General features: G+C 43.3%; 1 protein-coding gene across 3 annotated transcripts in view; it reads right to left on the reverse strand.

Moving 5' to 3' along the window:
• Nucleotides 1-11,087: 11,087 nt before the first annotated feature.
• Nucleotides 11,088-16,327, reverse strand: part of LOC147009888 (uncharacterized) — a 46,553-nt gene continuing 41,313 nt past the window's right edge. For all 3 annotated transcript variants that reach the window (XM_085861517.1, XM_085861518.1, XM_085861519.1), the window contains one exon: nt 11,088-12,527. In XM_085861517.1, coding sequence (XP_085717643.1) covers nt 12,447-12,527 — 81 coding nt within the window. In that variant the 3' untranslated portion in view covers nt 11,088-12,446. The remainder of the gene's footprint in view (nt 12,528-16,327) is intronic.

Raw genomic sequence — 16,327 nt, forward strand, 5'->3', positions numbered from 1 at the left:
ATCTCTAAGTACATGTGTAATTAGCCCCAAATCCGTTGTCTAGAGGGAATTTATGTGATTCATTCGGGCTGTGACGCTTTGAGTTAGGCGTTTTTCTGTTCTATCTTTATGTTGAACCAACCACGTCTCAACCGCCATCACACAACAACCACCAACCACAACGCCGCTTCACAACAACCACAACCACACCTGCCTCTCAACAACCATGCCATCCTCACCACTCTTCCAGCAACGGTCAACATCTCCACGAACACAAAAGGGGAACAGCAACAACTCCCACCCCGATTTACCTGGTAAACAAGAATGACGGTTGGAACTCAACTCCCGCCCCGATTTTCTCTGGTGGAATGTCCCCCCCCCCGCGGGCCGCGAAGGGAGGGGCGGAGTGCTAGGGAAATAAAAGGGTGCACGGAGGCGCCGCTAAGAAGAGGTCAGGTCAGGGTGGTCGGTGAGAGTGTCAATGTCAGTCGGCGGTTCATGGTCTTCTGCCCGTCTGGGTCTTGGAGAAGCGGTCCGTAGAGCGACCCACTTGTTGGAGCTTGCAGTCGGTGTAGAGTCCGGACGTCGCGGAGGGACGCGGACTGGAGGTGCCGCTCTGCCAGCTGTGTCGCGCAGACCTGCGCGTTCGTACAAGGAGCGCCGGAGAGAGCTCGCCCACCATCGCACCGCGAGGGTGCAGGTAACCTGCAACGGTCTCGTGGGACTCGTTTGGTCTGCCAAGTCCCACGCCATAAAGGCCCACGGGCCCCGTCTGCCCCCTTGTCTATGAGGGTGGCCTTTTCTTTTGCTTTCGAATGAATGTTGTTGGCGCCGTCTGTAAAGTAGAACTGTATAAGTGTTGCCGTGTGTACGCATATTCGGTAGTAACTCTGCGTCATTGTTTCTTTTGTTTTAACTGCTATATGTGCATTTTGACTGTTTGGCTGTATATGTGTGCTTTCCGTGTGTAATAAATGTGCATTGTGTGAACTGTTTTCCCGTTTCGCTTCGTCTTTTCTTTATTGACCTTCCATCCTGCTTCACGTAAAGGGTTCGTAGTGGGCTTCATATGCCCGATAATTAATCGGAACCGTCGAGGCCGATGATAACACCGCTCGGTTATCACTGTAGCACGGAACGGACCGCTTAAGCGGTTCGTGTCCGGAATCGGCCTGTGGCGTGGTGCGATCGCCCGGTCGACCATTCACGCAGGTACTTTGGCGAATTAGGTACTTTGGTCGATCGAATTTGGCGAGCAACCCTATCCTGCGCGGGTGGGCAATTGGCACGATCGTGGTGAGGTTAAACCCCCACCCGTGACTAGCTCCCGGCGTTGGTCCGAGAGGGTCACGACTGAATTGTCCGTCCGGTGGGCGACGTGCCACGATTTCAGTCATGTGGCCGTCCGCACGCCGGCGGGCGCGAATTCGCAACAATATCAAACCTTGAAAAGGCACATCCTCGGGTCCCCAGCAATATACCTGGCAAGTTTCAATCAGATCGGACCAGTGGTTGTCGAGAAACAGCGGTCACAGACAGACAGAGGCAGAGATTGCTGGAATTTTCGAGAGATGATTGTAAAAAGATTCCGCCAGATGGCGAGAAACACACTGCAAGCTTTTGGCACCAATTCCTCTCTGGAAATTCTTTTTTTTTTTTTTAATCATTCGGAATGAAGTCTGTATCATTTGTAAAATCGTAAAGCCATTCGTAACGATTAAGGTGGCAGGCTGAAGATCTTAGGACTTGGGGTCTTGAGTTTGAGTTCACGTCGTGCTCACTTGATCACGTGATGATCTCTACCTTGACGCTGCAGCATGCTCCTCGAACAGCAGTTAATTGCTCAACACTTGGAATATGTTTTTCAATCCTAACAAATCTCTCTCTCTCTCTCTCTCTCTCTCTCTCTCTCTCTCTCTCTCTCTCTCTCTCTCTCTCTCTCTCTCTCTCTCTCTCTCTCTCTCTCTCTCTCTCTCTCTCTCTCTCTCTCTCTCTCTCTCTCTCTCTCTCTCTCTCTCTCTCTCTCTCTCTCTCTCTCTCTCTCTCTCTCTCTCTCTCTCTCTCTCTCTCTCTCTCTCTCTCTCTCTCTCTCTCTCTCTCTCTCTCTCTCTCTCTCTCTCTCGCTCTCACTCTCTGTCTCTCTCTGGCTCTCACTCTCTCTCTCTCTCTCTCTCTCACTCTCTCTCTCACTCTCACTCTCACTCTCACTCTCACTCTCACTCTCACTCTCACTCTCACTCTCACTCTCACTCTCACTCTCACTCTCACTCTCACTCTCACTCTCACTCTCACTCTCACTCTCACTCTCACTCTCACTCTCACTCTCACTCTCACTCTCACTCTCACTCTCACTCTCACTCTCACTCTCACTCTCACTCTCACTCTCACTCTCACTCTCACTCTCACTCTCTCTCACTGTCAGCCACAGGCCTAGTGTTGACTTAGTGGCTAGGGTGGCTGGCTTAGGGTCTTGAGTTTGAGCCCCGTTGGCTGCTGGCGGGGCTGCTGAGGATCCTGAGTTCAAATCCCACTCGGCTGTTGAATTAATACCAGGTGGGGTTGACTCTGCCTGTCATCCTGAGGTCGGCAAAATGAGTGCTAGCTTGCTGGTATCCTGTGTCGGAGTGGCGACCTGTCCAGGATTGTGTCCAATAGCCAAGGAGACTGCTTAGGCAGCACCAACGCTCTACACAGAGTATGGTCATGATGGATGGCTGTTGAATTAACACGAGGTGGGGTTGACTCTGCCCGTCATCCTTCCGAGGTCGGTGAAATTAGTACCAATTCCCTGGTAGAGGGGCACAGCATCACTGGCACAGCTGCACTTCCAATAAATGATAGCTACCCGGCAGCCAAGCTGCCATACGCAAGAACAGAACAGAACTATCAGCCATGATCTTTTCAAACCACATTTCAAAGTTGGCTTCCAAAGACAGCTTCCGAATGGGCATCCTCCATCGTACAAATGCTCCTGTCCACCGACAAGGCTTTCATCCACAGGTTGATGGAGTACTGCTCTCCCCTCTGGGCTTGCTCCCCTGCCTCACATCTTACTCGGCTTGACACTGTGGAAACCAAGGCCTTCAAGATTATTGGAATCTCCCACGATAAAGCTGAGTTTATCACTTTGCCGTCACATAAAAGTCGGTGGTCTCTGTATTATACCACCTCCTTACTGGTCTTGCACCCTCTGCTCTTTCCGTGCCTTGTCCTCCCTACCCCCAGGTTTCTGCAGCGTGTACACGGTCCACCAACAACCCCCTCCTGGTGAAACTACCGAAATCCAGGATCACTGCTCACCTCCACTTATTCATTCCTCTTTTCCCCCACTTGTGGAACCAACTTCGATATTGTCTTCAATCAAATTCTTCCCTCAGGTCTTCAAGACAGCTGTTCACCACCATCTCAGATCATCCGCATCCAAAACCATGATATTTTCTACCCTTGCTACCCCCCCTCCCTCCCTCCCAAACCACACTCCCTTCCCTAAGCCGACCCTAAGTACACATCCTTCCAATTGTCCAGTTTTCTTCCTGAGAGTTTGCTTCTGTATCCCTCTTGTCCATCTGGCATGTCCCCATCCACCCCTCATTCTTCCCCACATCCCAATTGTTTCTCTGTCTCCCTCTATTTTGCTCCTCAAACCAGCTGTTGGTGCCCCTTTCCACCCAGTCTCTCCCTCTCCCTCTCTCTCTCCCCCAGCCCCTCTCTCTAATGTTCCTTTTGTTCTGTTGCATCCTCCTCCGTTCAGTGTTCTCATTCTTCCACTGGCCAATTGACTTTGTTCACAAAAAAAAAAATCAAATGTAATTGGCCTGCTCATGTTCCATTATGAATCCCTGGTTCACGATGCAGGAACAGGGACCAGGTTCTAGTCCCATATGTGCTTGTCCATGGTTTACTGTTGCCCTTGTATTTCAGGTGAAAGTGCACTGGTGACTCGTGTTTTGTTGTGTATGTAATTATATTATGTATGTAATGTGCAGTGTAAATAACTAAAGCGACCTATGACGTGCAACAGTGGAGGTGTCAGTTCCCCAAAACCACGTGACTACATCTACGGCAATGGGCAGAGTAAAGTTTGTGGAACTATGACAAATGTCTGATTTAGGTTATCTCCATGGCAACATGGAAACAAACAAACAGTTTTATTGGTTTCCAATAACAATGTAAGTCGTGTTTGTTTTTCTTTAACACGATTTGAAATGATCCAAACAACATGCAGAGTATTTGCGATATCGAAAGACTCAACACATCATTCTTGGGGAAAACTTTTTGGAGTTGGATTCTTTTGGAGAACATTGTTTAATGGGAATCACATGTTCAGGAATTTTATGAGGGTGGTTGCAATTTCACCTGGGTCCAACACGACGGTGCTATTACTTCCCATTAGTTGCAGAGGACTTACCTTTGAACTGTCTGGTGTGGGTTTGATTCCTGACTCGACTATGAATTGTTGGATTGATGATTCACAGATATCCCAAAGTGTGCTGTACCTCTGATGGACGTTAAGCTCATTATGCTGTATACTTGATTGGTCATGTCAAAGATCCCACATGTTTACCGGGAAGACGAGGTGAGGTATTGTCGACACCCTGAACAAATGACATTCCTGCTCAAACGGGCTCCAGTTGAACGTCAGGCCTGTCCATTCAGTTACAAGGACACACAAGAGAATTAGACCCAATCGGCCCATCATGCCTCTGCCATATCAACACCGAACCAATTTGTATAAAAAAGGCAAAATGTTTTTTTGTAGTTTTTTCCAGGGTTGGGGGGGAAGTTGGCAAAGGCGGTTCTTCGGGGAGAAACAAATCAATCACACACCACCCATTGACGAGACGTCAACAGACACAACACGACACACAGATGTACACAATCCATACTCGAGATACATAAAAATCCTGCCAACATCCCTATACCCCTCTTTCTCCAATATTTCCAGGTACCTATCTAATTCCAATTTAAACTTATCTTCTGTTTCTGCTGCCACTACCTTTCCAGGGAGACCATTCCATGCATAACTACTCTCTGAGTAAAAGGCCCCTAGCTTACTGCTGTCTTAACTCTCGTCTTCTTTACTGTCAGGCTATGGCCCCTGGTCATATCACTGTCAACTCTGATGAATAATTCATCTGCACTTATTTTGCCTCTACCATTCATCAACTTAAACATCTCTATCATATCTCCTCGTAACCGCCTCCTTTCTAATGTATAAAGTCTTGTCCCTTTCAGCTGCTCCTCATAGCTGAGTCGAGCTCGCTAAGCCCAAAATTAATCTCGTAGTCCTGCGCTGAATGAACCCTCCCGGTGGGAGCTATGTCCTTCATGAGCTGTGGTGACCAAAACGGCACACAGTACAGTAATTTAGATGGGGCCTCACTAAATTATTTTACAGTGTGAAAACCACCTCTTCAGATTTCTAATTTATCCCCTACTCATGGGCATCGATTCTGTGGGGGCAGCAGTCGCCCCACCAATCATAAAAAGTTGGGGCAAAGATATCTTTTTGCCCCATTTCGACAAGGCCTAAGAGCGTCAGTATAAGTTTACTTCTGCAGTTCATGACGTGTGCTTTTACCGTTGTATGCACTCACATGTGGTTGAGGTTCCTCAGTGGAACACTGAGTATGAGACGCAGCACATGTTCATCTGGTCTCATCAGCTTGCCAAAACTTGAACCTTTCTTCAAATTCAAGCTATTTTAAGGTAAGACATGGGGCGGTTCAGTGTACCATTAATCCCCATGCATAAGGCAAACTTTTTTTCCAAGAAAATGAGGGGAAAATAAGGGGTTTGCAGCGTGTGCCTTGTGCACGGGGACTGTCCTTGAGGTGTGAGGGAACTGCGTTTTCAACCCTGTAACAGCAGAAAGCCGCAACTTCAGTTCCCAAAGCGATACCAGCCCAGTGTGCAGCATGGCAGAGTGAGTTTTTGTTCATTTTAATTGTCTCATTTAAGTAAGATTAAGCTGTAACATAACATGCAAGACACACCTGAGCTCCTTGGCAGAGCTGAGCTCCTGACCACACACAAAGCTTTCGTCCGCAGCCTGATGGAGTACTGTTCTCCCCTCTGGGCTGGTGTTCCTGCCTCTCACCTTTCTCGGCTTCATGCTGTGGAAACCAAGGCATTTAGGATCATTGGTATCTCCTGTGATGAGGCTGAGTCTTTGGGTCTCTCACTCTTTCACCGCAGGCAGGTCAGTGGTCTTTCTGTCTTCTACCGTCTCCTCTCTAGCCTCGCCCCCCTGCTCTGTCTGAGATACATCCCCCTCCCATTTTTCCTCAGGGTGCTCAAGGTCTGCCAGCAACCCCCTTCTGTTAAAACTACCAAAATCAAGCATCACTGCTCACCTTCACTCTTTCATTCCTCTTTTTTCCCCGCCTTTGGAACAAACTCCCAACCTCTCTTCAATCCCACTCTTCCCTCCAGGTCTTCAAAACAGCTGTTCACGACCATCTCTTATCTTCCCCCATCCTAAGCTATGATCTTTTCTATCCCCGCTAATCCACCCCAAACCCCCACCCCCTTCAAATTCCCTGCTTTCTTTCCTGAAAGTCCCTGTCGTGTCCATCTTGTTTACTCTGTGTACACTATCCCATCCCTCTCCATTCCACAGATCTCCTCATGTCTCTGTTCCCCACTGTTTTTTCCTTCCCTCTCCTGCCCCTCTTATCTCCTGCTCCGCTTGTTGTGCATTTCTTTGTGTCAGCTCTCATACGAGCCTCGACAGTGTATACAATGGAAGAGAAAAAGAAAAAAAAACCCATACTTTAAAAACAAACCGAGCTGTAAAGCCGAACGCCGAGACTTGAAGGCCTTGGGAATCCATTGGTTTTATTTTATCGATGAAGAGGACACACCTGCCAATCTTTTGCCCAATCTATGCAAGTATCCTGAATCTGATCACTTCCCCCAAATACTTTCCTGAATATGATCACTACCCCCTCTGCTATCAACGCTCCCACATTGATTATGCTGGGAGAAATAAGGATTTTGGATCACCTGATATGTCTGATAAAGAAACCAGTACACAAAACAAGAAGCCAACAGTAAGAACAGGGTATGGAGAGACAGAATAGTTTTGAATTGGAAAAGGGGTCAGACAGAGGTGTGCATTCTTTCCCCTTGCTTGTTAAATTTGTATATTGAGTACATCATGAGGAAATCAAACTTGGGTGACAAAGAGGTTGGAGTCAGGATTGGAGGAAGATGTATCAACAATTTAAAGTATGCTGATATTGGCAGAAAATAAAGACTTGATGATACTGCTGCAGACAGTGAAGAAGGAAAACGAAAAAGCTGTTCTTTCTTTAAAACTAAAAAATAAGATTTTATATCTTCTCAACTGTGAAGATCATGTGGAAATAGTGGAAAGTTTCATCTTCATGGGTTCTAAGATTGTGTGTGTATGTGTGTATGTGTGTGTATATATATATATATATATATATATATATATATATATATATATATATATATATATATATATATATATATATATATATATATATATATATATATATATATATATATATATATATATATATATATACATATATATATATATATATATATATATATATATATATATATACATATATATATATATATATATATATATATATATATATATATATATATATACACACACACACACACACACACACACACACACACACACACACACACACACACACACACACACACACACACACCAAAGTCGTTTATCTACTTTTGAATTTTTTTTAGCAATTTTTAAAAAAATAGTTGTTTTGCAAATTTTTAATTTTTTTTAAACAATCAACCTTTGTCGTTTAATCCATCCTTGTTTTGTAGTTGCATGTTTGGCTCGGAATCTGCTGATTAACTCTCTGTTTTAATCTTTCAAAGTGTAAAACATGAATTTATCTTGAATTAAAGGAAAGATATAATTTTGTGAAAAATGCAAAAATGTAATTTTTTTGAGAAATTGTCCTTTAATCCTGAAAAAAAGATTTTAAAAAATTCCAAAGCAACAATCAGTTTCTTTTTTGAATCATGAGCGTGAAATATGAATTGCTGTTTCGAGTTTCGAGAGTTAGAATCATGAATTCCAAAAAGACGTGGACAATTTTGGTTGTTAATATATTTACTACCACAAATGATACAATGATAGCCTTTGTTTTGTATGATACAGAAATTCATTGTGTTTTCTACATTTCAGGTCTGGTGGCTGAATGTAAAATAAAATGGCGACTCCACAGGAGAAAGCTCAATGCATCAAATGGTTCATCGAGACGAGATCCGACACACAAGTTCAGCGTAATTTCCATACAAGGTGTGGAAGGAATCTGCCATTGTGGACTAATCTCAGAGAGTGGTACAAGAGGTTTACGGAGACTGGAAGTTGTCAGAAACAGAAAAGTACCGGTCGACCAAGTACAAGTGCAGCAGACATTGAACGAGTCGGTGAATCATTTCACCAAAGTCCCAGAAAATCTATTTGATGTCCATCCAGAGATTTGGGACAACCAATCACCATTGTACACAGGATTTTGCATAAAAGACCGAAGCTTTATCCCTATAAGATGCAGATTCTGCAAGAACTCAAACCAAATGACGGACACAAACACAAGGAGTTTGACTTGGAAATGCTCAGTCGCATAGAGCATAATGAAGATTACCTAAAAAAGGTCATGTCCACAGACCAAGCTTGCTTTCTTGTATCAAGGAAAGTCAACCGGCACAATGTGAGTATCTGTGGCTCAGAAATCCCCCACGTGGTCGTTGAACACATACGTGATAGTCCAAAGGTCAATGTGTGGTGTGGCCTTCCCCATGACTGCTTGGTGGGTCTGTTTTTCTTTGTGGAGGAAACAGTGACCTCAACAATTTACATGAACATGTTGGAAGGATTCGCCTTCCCACAGAGTGAAGACCTGCAACCCGATATGATTTTTCAACAGGACGGTGCTCCCCCTCATTGGGACTTAGTCATTCGAGCCGTCCTGAATGAAAATTTTCCAGGTCGCTGGATTGGCCGAGATGGACCAACCGCCGGGCCCCCACGATGCCCAGCATTAACCCCCTTGATTTTTTTTTCTGTGGAGATTTGTCAAAGATGTTGTCTACAACACCAAGGTGGAAAACCTGCAGGACCTTCATTCTCGGATCACAGCTGCAAGCGCACTGGTGAACACAAGCACGCTGAGCTGCACATGGCAATAACTCGCCTACCATTCACGAAAGGACACCGTGGGACCTTTGACATCCACAAACTAAAGCCGGCAGGTGGACGCCCAGTTTGACGTCCATCCGAGGGACGGGGTACACATTGATCCCTCCCTTGCTCTGCATGTAAAACACTGCGATGGCAGTTTGTAGCTGGGTCGAGATTTTAACTCAGCCTCGACAGCTCAGAGGTGAGTGTGCATACCTCTCGGCTATCATGCCATCCCAAATGGAGTTTTGTTCAGATACAATTTTAAAAAGTGTATTTTGAAGGGAATGCCACCATTTTTAATATGTAATATGGGGATTGCCCAGGAAAAACATGTTGTTACGTGTTTCGACTGTGCTGTTTGGCTTTGAATGTAAATATACAGAAACCTGCAGAACAAGCAGTGGGGAAAGACTTCAGGTATCCAGGTACCGAGCATAGTTGCAGAAGTCAGGTGAGAGTGAATACATTATTGGCATTCCATAACAATATCGCCGTTTTGGGGGAATTAAGAGCCATATGTGACTGCATTTAAGCAGTTAATGAAAGCATGCTCTGCATGCATCTAAACACAGCCTGTAAAACACACACATACACATCAAATTGGTGTGCCAAAACACAAAGAGAGGAGTATTGTAAGAGAAGGGTGAGAACAACGGCTCAGCAGCTGTAGCAGAACTCAGGACTAGAAATGGGAGAGAACATGAGGTTATGATGGGCAGCTAACCTGAAATCCCGTCGGGGAGAACTTGAGACAACACACTCAGGAGGGCAGTTACACAGGCAAGAAATGAGTGGTATGAGTGAATGGAAGTGAGCGTTGAGTTTAGACTTGGGAAGACTAACAAGAGAATAGTTTGTGGTTGGAATCCACGTGAAGCTGGAAGGGTTTTTGCTAGCCGAAGTGGTGAGAGGGTAGCAGAAGCCAGACCAGAGCCACTATAAAAGTGAAAGGCCACCGATCTGCCTACAATGAGCAAGATGCAGACCCTGAGACTCAGCTTCCTGCGGCGAGATTCAAATCACACAGATGGCCTTCGAAACCTCTCACTCTGCCGTTCACAGGAAGTTTCTGCTTGTGCCATTTGCCCATCAAGCTTTTTCACAATGCGGCAAACAATTGCAGTACAAGAAAATATATACATATATATTTGTTTTTGTTTTTTTCACCTCTGCCACCGGAGGCGGTGTTTTCAGCCCTTTCTGTCTGTTTGTCTGTGTACAGGATATCTCAAAAAGTTGTGGACGGATCCGGATGAAATTTTGTGGACAGGTTGGGTATGTAACAAGGACGAACTGAGTGTTCCTTGGAAACAACAGATGAGAGAGAAGCTGTCCACCAGGAGGGGCATTCAACCTTGCTCTCGTCTTGCTTTCTTGCTTTATTCAGTATGTATTCTCAGTTACAAATGGCATTGTAGACTCGATGGTTCGATTTTAAAATGATTTTTAAATAAGTGTCTTTAAAATTCAGAAGTGAATGCTACCGGATGGGGTGAACCACTTCATTCCCCTTCTGAAGGCTTGCACCTGTTACAACTTCCTGCCTACAAAACATCAGGACAGCATTTTATAGCTAAGTCCTATTCCATCAGGTTTAGATCGAAGACGAGGAAACCCAGGCACTTTTAGTACTGCCAGTGTCCATAAAGCGGTCCATCACCAGCTCATTTTGTCTTCATACCCCACTCGTGAACTCCTCTATCCTCGCTGAACCTGTCCCCTTCGTTAACCTGCCTCTCATCTCATCTAATCTTTCCCTCGTGTGTACGTGTATATGTATGTTTTTGTGTTTCCTTCGTCCATCTGTTCCCCTGCTCCTGTTGATTCATCAACTTTCCACCTTATGCTGTTCATCTATTCCAAGAGCCTTAACCTCTAAAGAAAGCTAGACACAAAGATAAAATTAAAAACTTGAGCCCACTTTATAAATTCGACAATACATAAAAATAAATTGGTAGAAAAATGTTGCAATAAATACAGCCGTACGTATAAACAGCGTTATAGGATGGATTATATTCTTCTTTTGTATGCAGCACATGGCTGTGAGTGGCATCTTTGCTGGGGAAGCAGCATTGTGGCGAATCCTGTTCCTCTTGTCGTTTCGGGTAGGAATTAGTCATTTGGCCAGGATGCCGGCAATATCTTGCTTGCTCTTTGCAAAGGATCTTTAACGTCCACCAAAGAATTGTGGCAGATGGGACACCCAGTTTATCACCCATCCAAAGGACGGCACACACATTGAGGCCTCACGCTGCCTGCAAAACACCAGGGTAAGCGTTTATAGCTACGTCGAGATTTGATCCCAGATGAGCCGGCTCAGAGGTGAGTACACGTAGGTCTCAGCTATCCTGCCACCACAGTGCATTATGTTGACAATTTCATATGTACAATTACCTTGAGTGGTGCACGATACATGTTGGTTGATTGACAACCGCAATAAGTAATAATTATTCATGACAAACATACATTTTCTGAATACGAACTTTTGAATCCCAGTTGTTTCCAGTCAGAAATAACTTGCCGCAACTCAAAGCTACCTGTCTTGGCACTACCCTGACAGGTCAAGGGTGAATATTATCGGTATAGGTGTGAATGTCTGTTTCGTAAAGTAACAGACTATTTCATTCACGTAGCAAACCATCAGTTCCAATAGTCTAGCCTCCATTCATGATAATCCACATGATAACTCAGGAAATTCAACCTGAAACTGAGCAAATCTCAACATTAACCCTTCCTTGTCATCATTTCAAAATGCAGGCTTCTCCTTACCTGCATTTGTTTGTCCCTCTCGTTTTCCCCACCTCAGGAATCTACCTCCTTGTGTCTGTCTTCTTTTTCCTACCTCCCTGTGTCTGTCCAATCACATTCCTCCCTCCACTGCTTCGCAGTTGCAGCTCACCTTCATGTCATGCACTCACTCTCCCATGTCTATTGAAGATCCTTTATATTCCCACTAACCTCCTGCCATGTCACCTTTTCATCCATATCACGCCTGCAATGTCCATCAATTGTCAGCTTGTTCCCTTCTGTCCTGAGTGCTCACCCGCTCATTTTCCATCGTTTTACTCCTCCATGAGCCTTTGCTTTGTTCAAAGTAAAACGCTAGGTCCATAAGTTCAGAAATTATCAAAGGAAAAAGTCCACCATATCCACAAAGTCATGTGTGTTCAAGCAATAAATGTCTTTTTTTGGAAAGTCTTTTCCATAATCCGGCTCAAAACGCAACTGTTATCCATGGCTTTTCGACAGCCTGTCATCAGTTTCATCGACCATCGATCCTTTGGGTATACATGATGATAAATATAATTCCTCCGTTCTTGCAGTTCTTTACCCGATGTCTTGCCTGGAAAAGAAAGAAAATTTTATGTATTAAAAAAGCGATTTCTTTGTAATATAATTACACAGTAGTAAATGGCCAGAAGCAACTCAGATGAGTACAAGCCGGTAGGTGACATGGGTGGTCGCTATATAATTGCAAACTAGTCATACAGTTTTTGACGGATCGGGCTGAAAACTTTTGACAAAGAGGTTGATTATAGTGCGCATAAAAGCCGGAAGCCGATTTTTCATTTTCGAAAAAATATATATATAAAAATATTTTTCGGATTTTTTCAAAAAATTCAAAGTCCCGTTGCTAGGCAACGGTAGCGTCCATAGCAACGGTGCTCAAAAGCATACAACTAGATCCTGGTATGAACCTACCAGTCAAGTTTCACCAAAATCGGTTGACTCCTCTGGCCTCCAGAGCTGTCCAGTACATACATACAGTTCCTAACTTCCTTCCTCGTCTGCATGTGACCAACAAACGCCACAGACTTGTGCTGGGTTTTGACAAGTTATATTTTTATTAATTGGTTATTAAATTATTATTTATTGGTTTAGTAATTTATTACCTCTGCCACTGAAGGTGAAGGACATTATGTTTTCACCCCTTTCTGTTAGTTTGTCTGTCTGTTTATTACTTGCAAAATCGAAGATTTTTCAAGTCTATTGGTTTGTCGATTTTGTTATTCTGTTTGTCTGTCTGTTTGCCTTCAGGTCACAATTTTAAACCGATCTTCACGAAACTTCACCACATGGTAGAGTTTGTCATAAGGAAGAAGTCTATTGTTTTTGAGGTCAAAAGGTCAACATAGGCCAAAGGTCAACAACTTAGGTGATATTTCCAAAATCCTCAATTTTCATCCGATTGACTTGAAATTTGAAGAATTTGGTTATTGAATTCAACCACCAATTATTTTTGAGGTCAAATTTGTTTTATGGATTTTGCAAGTATCGTGCTCTGCACGACATCTTCTTGTTTGTTTGTTTGTTTGTTTGTGTGCAGGATATCTCAAAAAGTTGTGAATGGATCTGGATGAAATTTGGTGGGCAGGTTGGGTATGTGACAATTACGAATTGGTTCGATTTTGGTGAAGATCCAGATCTGATAAAATTTTTTTTAAATGATTCTTCACCATTGAGAGATAGGGCCAAAAATCGATATAGCACTGTATTACATAATATTTCAAAAATGTATTGGGCCCGATATGTTTTTATGGATCAGGCATTACATGGTGGAGGTATGCGCGCTACCTAGTGCCCTTCTAGATATTTATGGGTTTATTATCGCTGCAATGCCTATTCTCTTTTTTTCCAAAACTCTTCTGTCTTAAGAATCAAAACATTGCCTTTTAACATACTTGACATCATATAACACATGGTAGCATGCTTGACAATGAGTTACAGGGAAAGTTGTAGATAATGGACAAATGAATACACTACAGTATATGGGATTTCAATCTCAACCTTCATGAGCTTTGTGATCAGATGGGAACTTCAAATAGGACAACCCATAAATTTAGTAGATAACAACAATTTAGTTTCTCACATCTCATCAACAAAACAAAATGGTTGATACAAAACAAATTGAGCCTGTTTCCTATTTTAATGCTGAGAAGCATTCTCGCATGAGTTATAGTCAAACATTAAATGCTTATGCGAACAAATCAGGAAAATATATATTTATATCTACAGTGCCTTCAGAAAATATTCACACCACTCGATTTTTGTCACATTTTGTTGTGTTTCCGCCTGAATTTAAAATGGATTAAATTCAAATTTTTTGTCACTGATCTACACAAAATACCCCATGATGACAAAGTGAAAACATGTTTTTCGAAATGTTTACAAGTTAATTAAAAATGAAAACCTGAAATGTCTTGCGTCAATAAGTATTCAACCCCTTTGCGATGACACTCCAAATTGAGCTCAGGTGCATCCAATTTCCTTTCATCATCCTTGAGATGTCTCTTCAACTTGATGGGAGTCCACCTGTGGCTAATTCAATTGATTCGACATGATTTAGAAAGAAACACACCTTTCTATAGAAGGTCCTGCAGTTGACAGTGCATGTCAGAGCAGAAACTCTCCCATGAAGTCCAAAGAACTGTCCATATAACTCCGAGATAGAAATGTGACGAGGCATACATCTGATGAACGCTATAAAACAATTTCTAGAGTTTAAAGTTCCCAAGAACAGAGTGAGCTCCATCATTAGGAAATGGAAAGAATATGGAACTCCCCAGACTCTTCCTAGAGCTGGCTGTCTGACCAAATTTAGCAACTGAGCAAGAAGTACCTTGGTCGTGGAGGTGACCAAGAACCCAATGACCACTCTGACAGAACGACAGAGTTCCTTGGCTGAGATGAGAGAACCTGCCGGAATGACAACAGTTTCTGCAGCACTTCACAAATCTAGGCTTTAAGGGAGAGTGGCCAGACAGAAGCCACTCCTGAGAAAAAGGCACATGACAGCATACCCGAAGTTTGCAAAAAGGCACGTGAAAGACTCAGAGAGCATGAAGCAAAGGATTATGTGGTCTGATGAGACGAAAATTGAACTCTTTGGCCTGAATGCAAAGTGCTACGTCTGGCAGAAACCGAACACAGCTCCTCACCCATCTAACACCACCCATGCCATGAAGCATGGTGGTGTCACCATCATGTTATGGGGATGCTTTTCAGCGGTTGGGACTGTGAGACTTGCAAGGATAAAGGGAACAATGAATGGAGCCAAATACAGCCAAGTCCCTGAGGAGAACCTGCTTCAAAGTGCAAAAGACCTTCAATTACGGCGAAGATTTACGTTCCAACAGGACAATGACCCAAAACATGCAGCCAAAGCAACACTGGAATGGCTTCAGAAGAAGAACATGAAAGTCTGAGTGGCCCAACCAAGACCCAGACTTGAATTCCATTGAAAATCTGTGGAAATACTTTAAGATTGTTGTTCGCCAATGCTCCCCATCCAACTTGACAGAGCTTGAGCAAATCTGCAAGGAAGAATGGAAGAAAATCCCCAAATCCAGATGTGCAAAGATGATACAGGCATACCCAAGAAGACTTGTAGCTGTAATTGCTGCCAAAGATGCTTCTACAAAGTATTGCTTCAGGGGGCTGAATACTTGCGTAAATTAGATATTTCTGCATTTCATTTTCGATAAATTTGTAAAAATGTCAAAAAACATGTTTATGCTTTGTCATTATGGGATATTTTGCGTAGATCGGTGACAATTTTTTTAAAAATAAAATCAATTTTAAATTAAACCTGCAACACAACAAACTGTGACAAAGTGAAGGGGTGTGAATACTTTCTGAAGGCACTGTATACCTCAGAGGGACATTAAACAGCCATCCTGTCTGCCAGCATGTCTGCCAGGTGGACAGTAAAGATCCCACATTGTCCTTTGTGAAGAGTCGGAGAGGAATCGCCAGCACCCTGAACAAATTACAAATGCCTGCCATTACTTCTTGTGTCAGAATGACAATTTGTCCAATGTCCATGATTGCAACCCTAGCCAAGAAATTGCTTCAGCAGGACCAACTCTCCACATATAAAACATGATGCAGCAACAATGCAGCATGATGCAGCAACAACAACAACAACAACAACAACAGTACAAGAATGAATGCAGCAACACAGCAATGCCCCCAGAAAATGATGAGGCCAAGCAGCAGCCACAGGTTGCATACAAATAAATAAATAAAATAATGAATGAACGAATATCAACATAAAAAAATGAAAGCAATAAAGATTCCCCTTTCAAAACAAATTGTAAAATAATATAATGATTATCAGCAAGGATATTTTCTCAAAATTAC

Source organism: Eptatretus burgeri, chromosome 17, assembly GCF_056783735.1.
Source record: "Eptatretus burgeri isolate ZD-2024b chromosome 17, Ebu_testis_v1, whole genome shotgun sequence".
Lineage (NCBI taxonomy): Eukaryota > Metazoa > Chordata > Myxini > Myxiniformes > Myxinidae > Eptatretus > Eptatretus burgeri.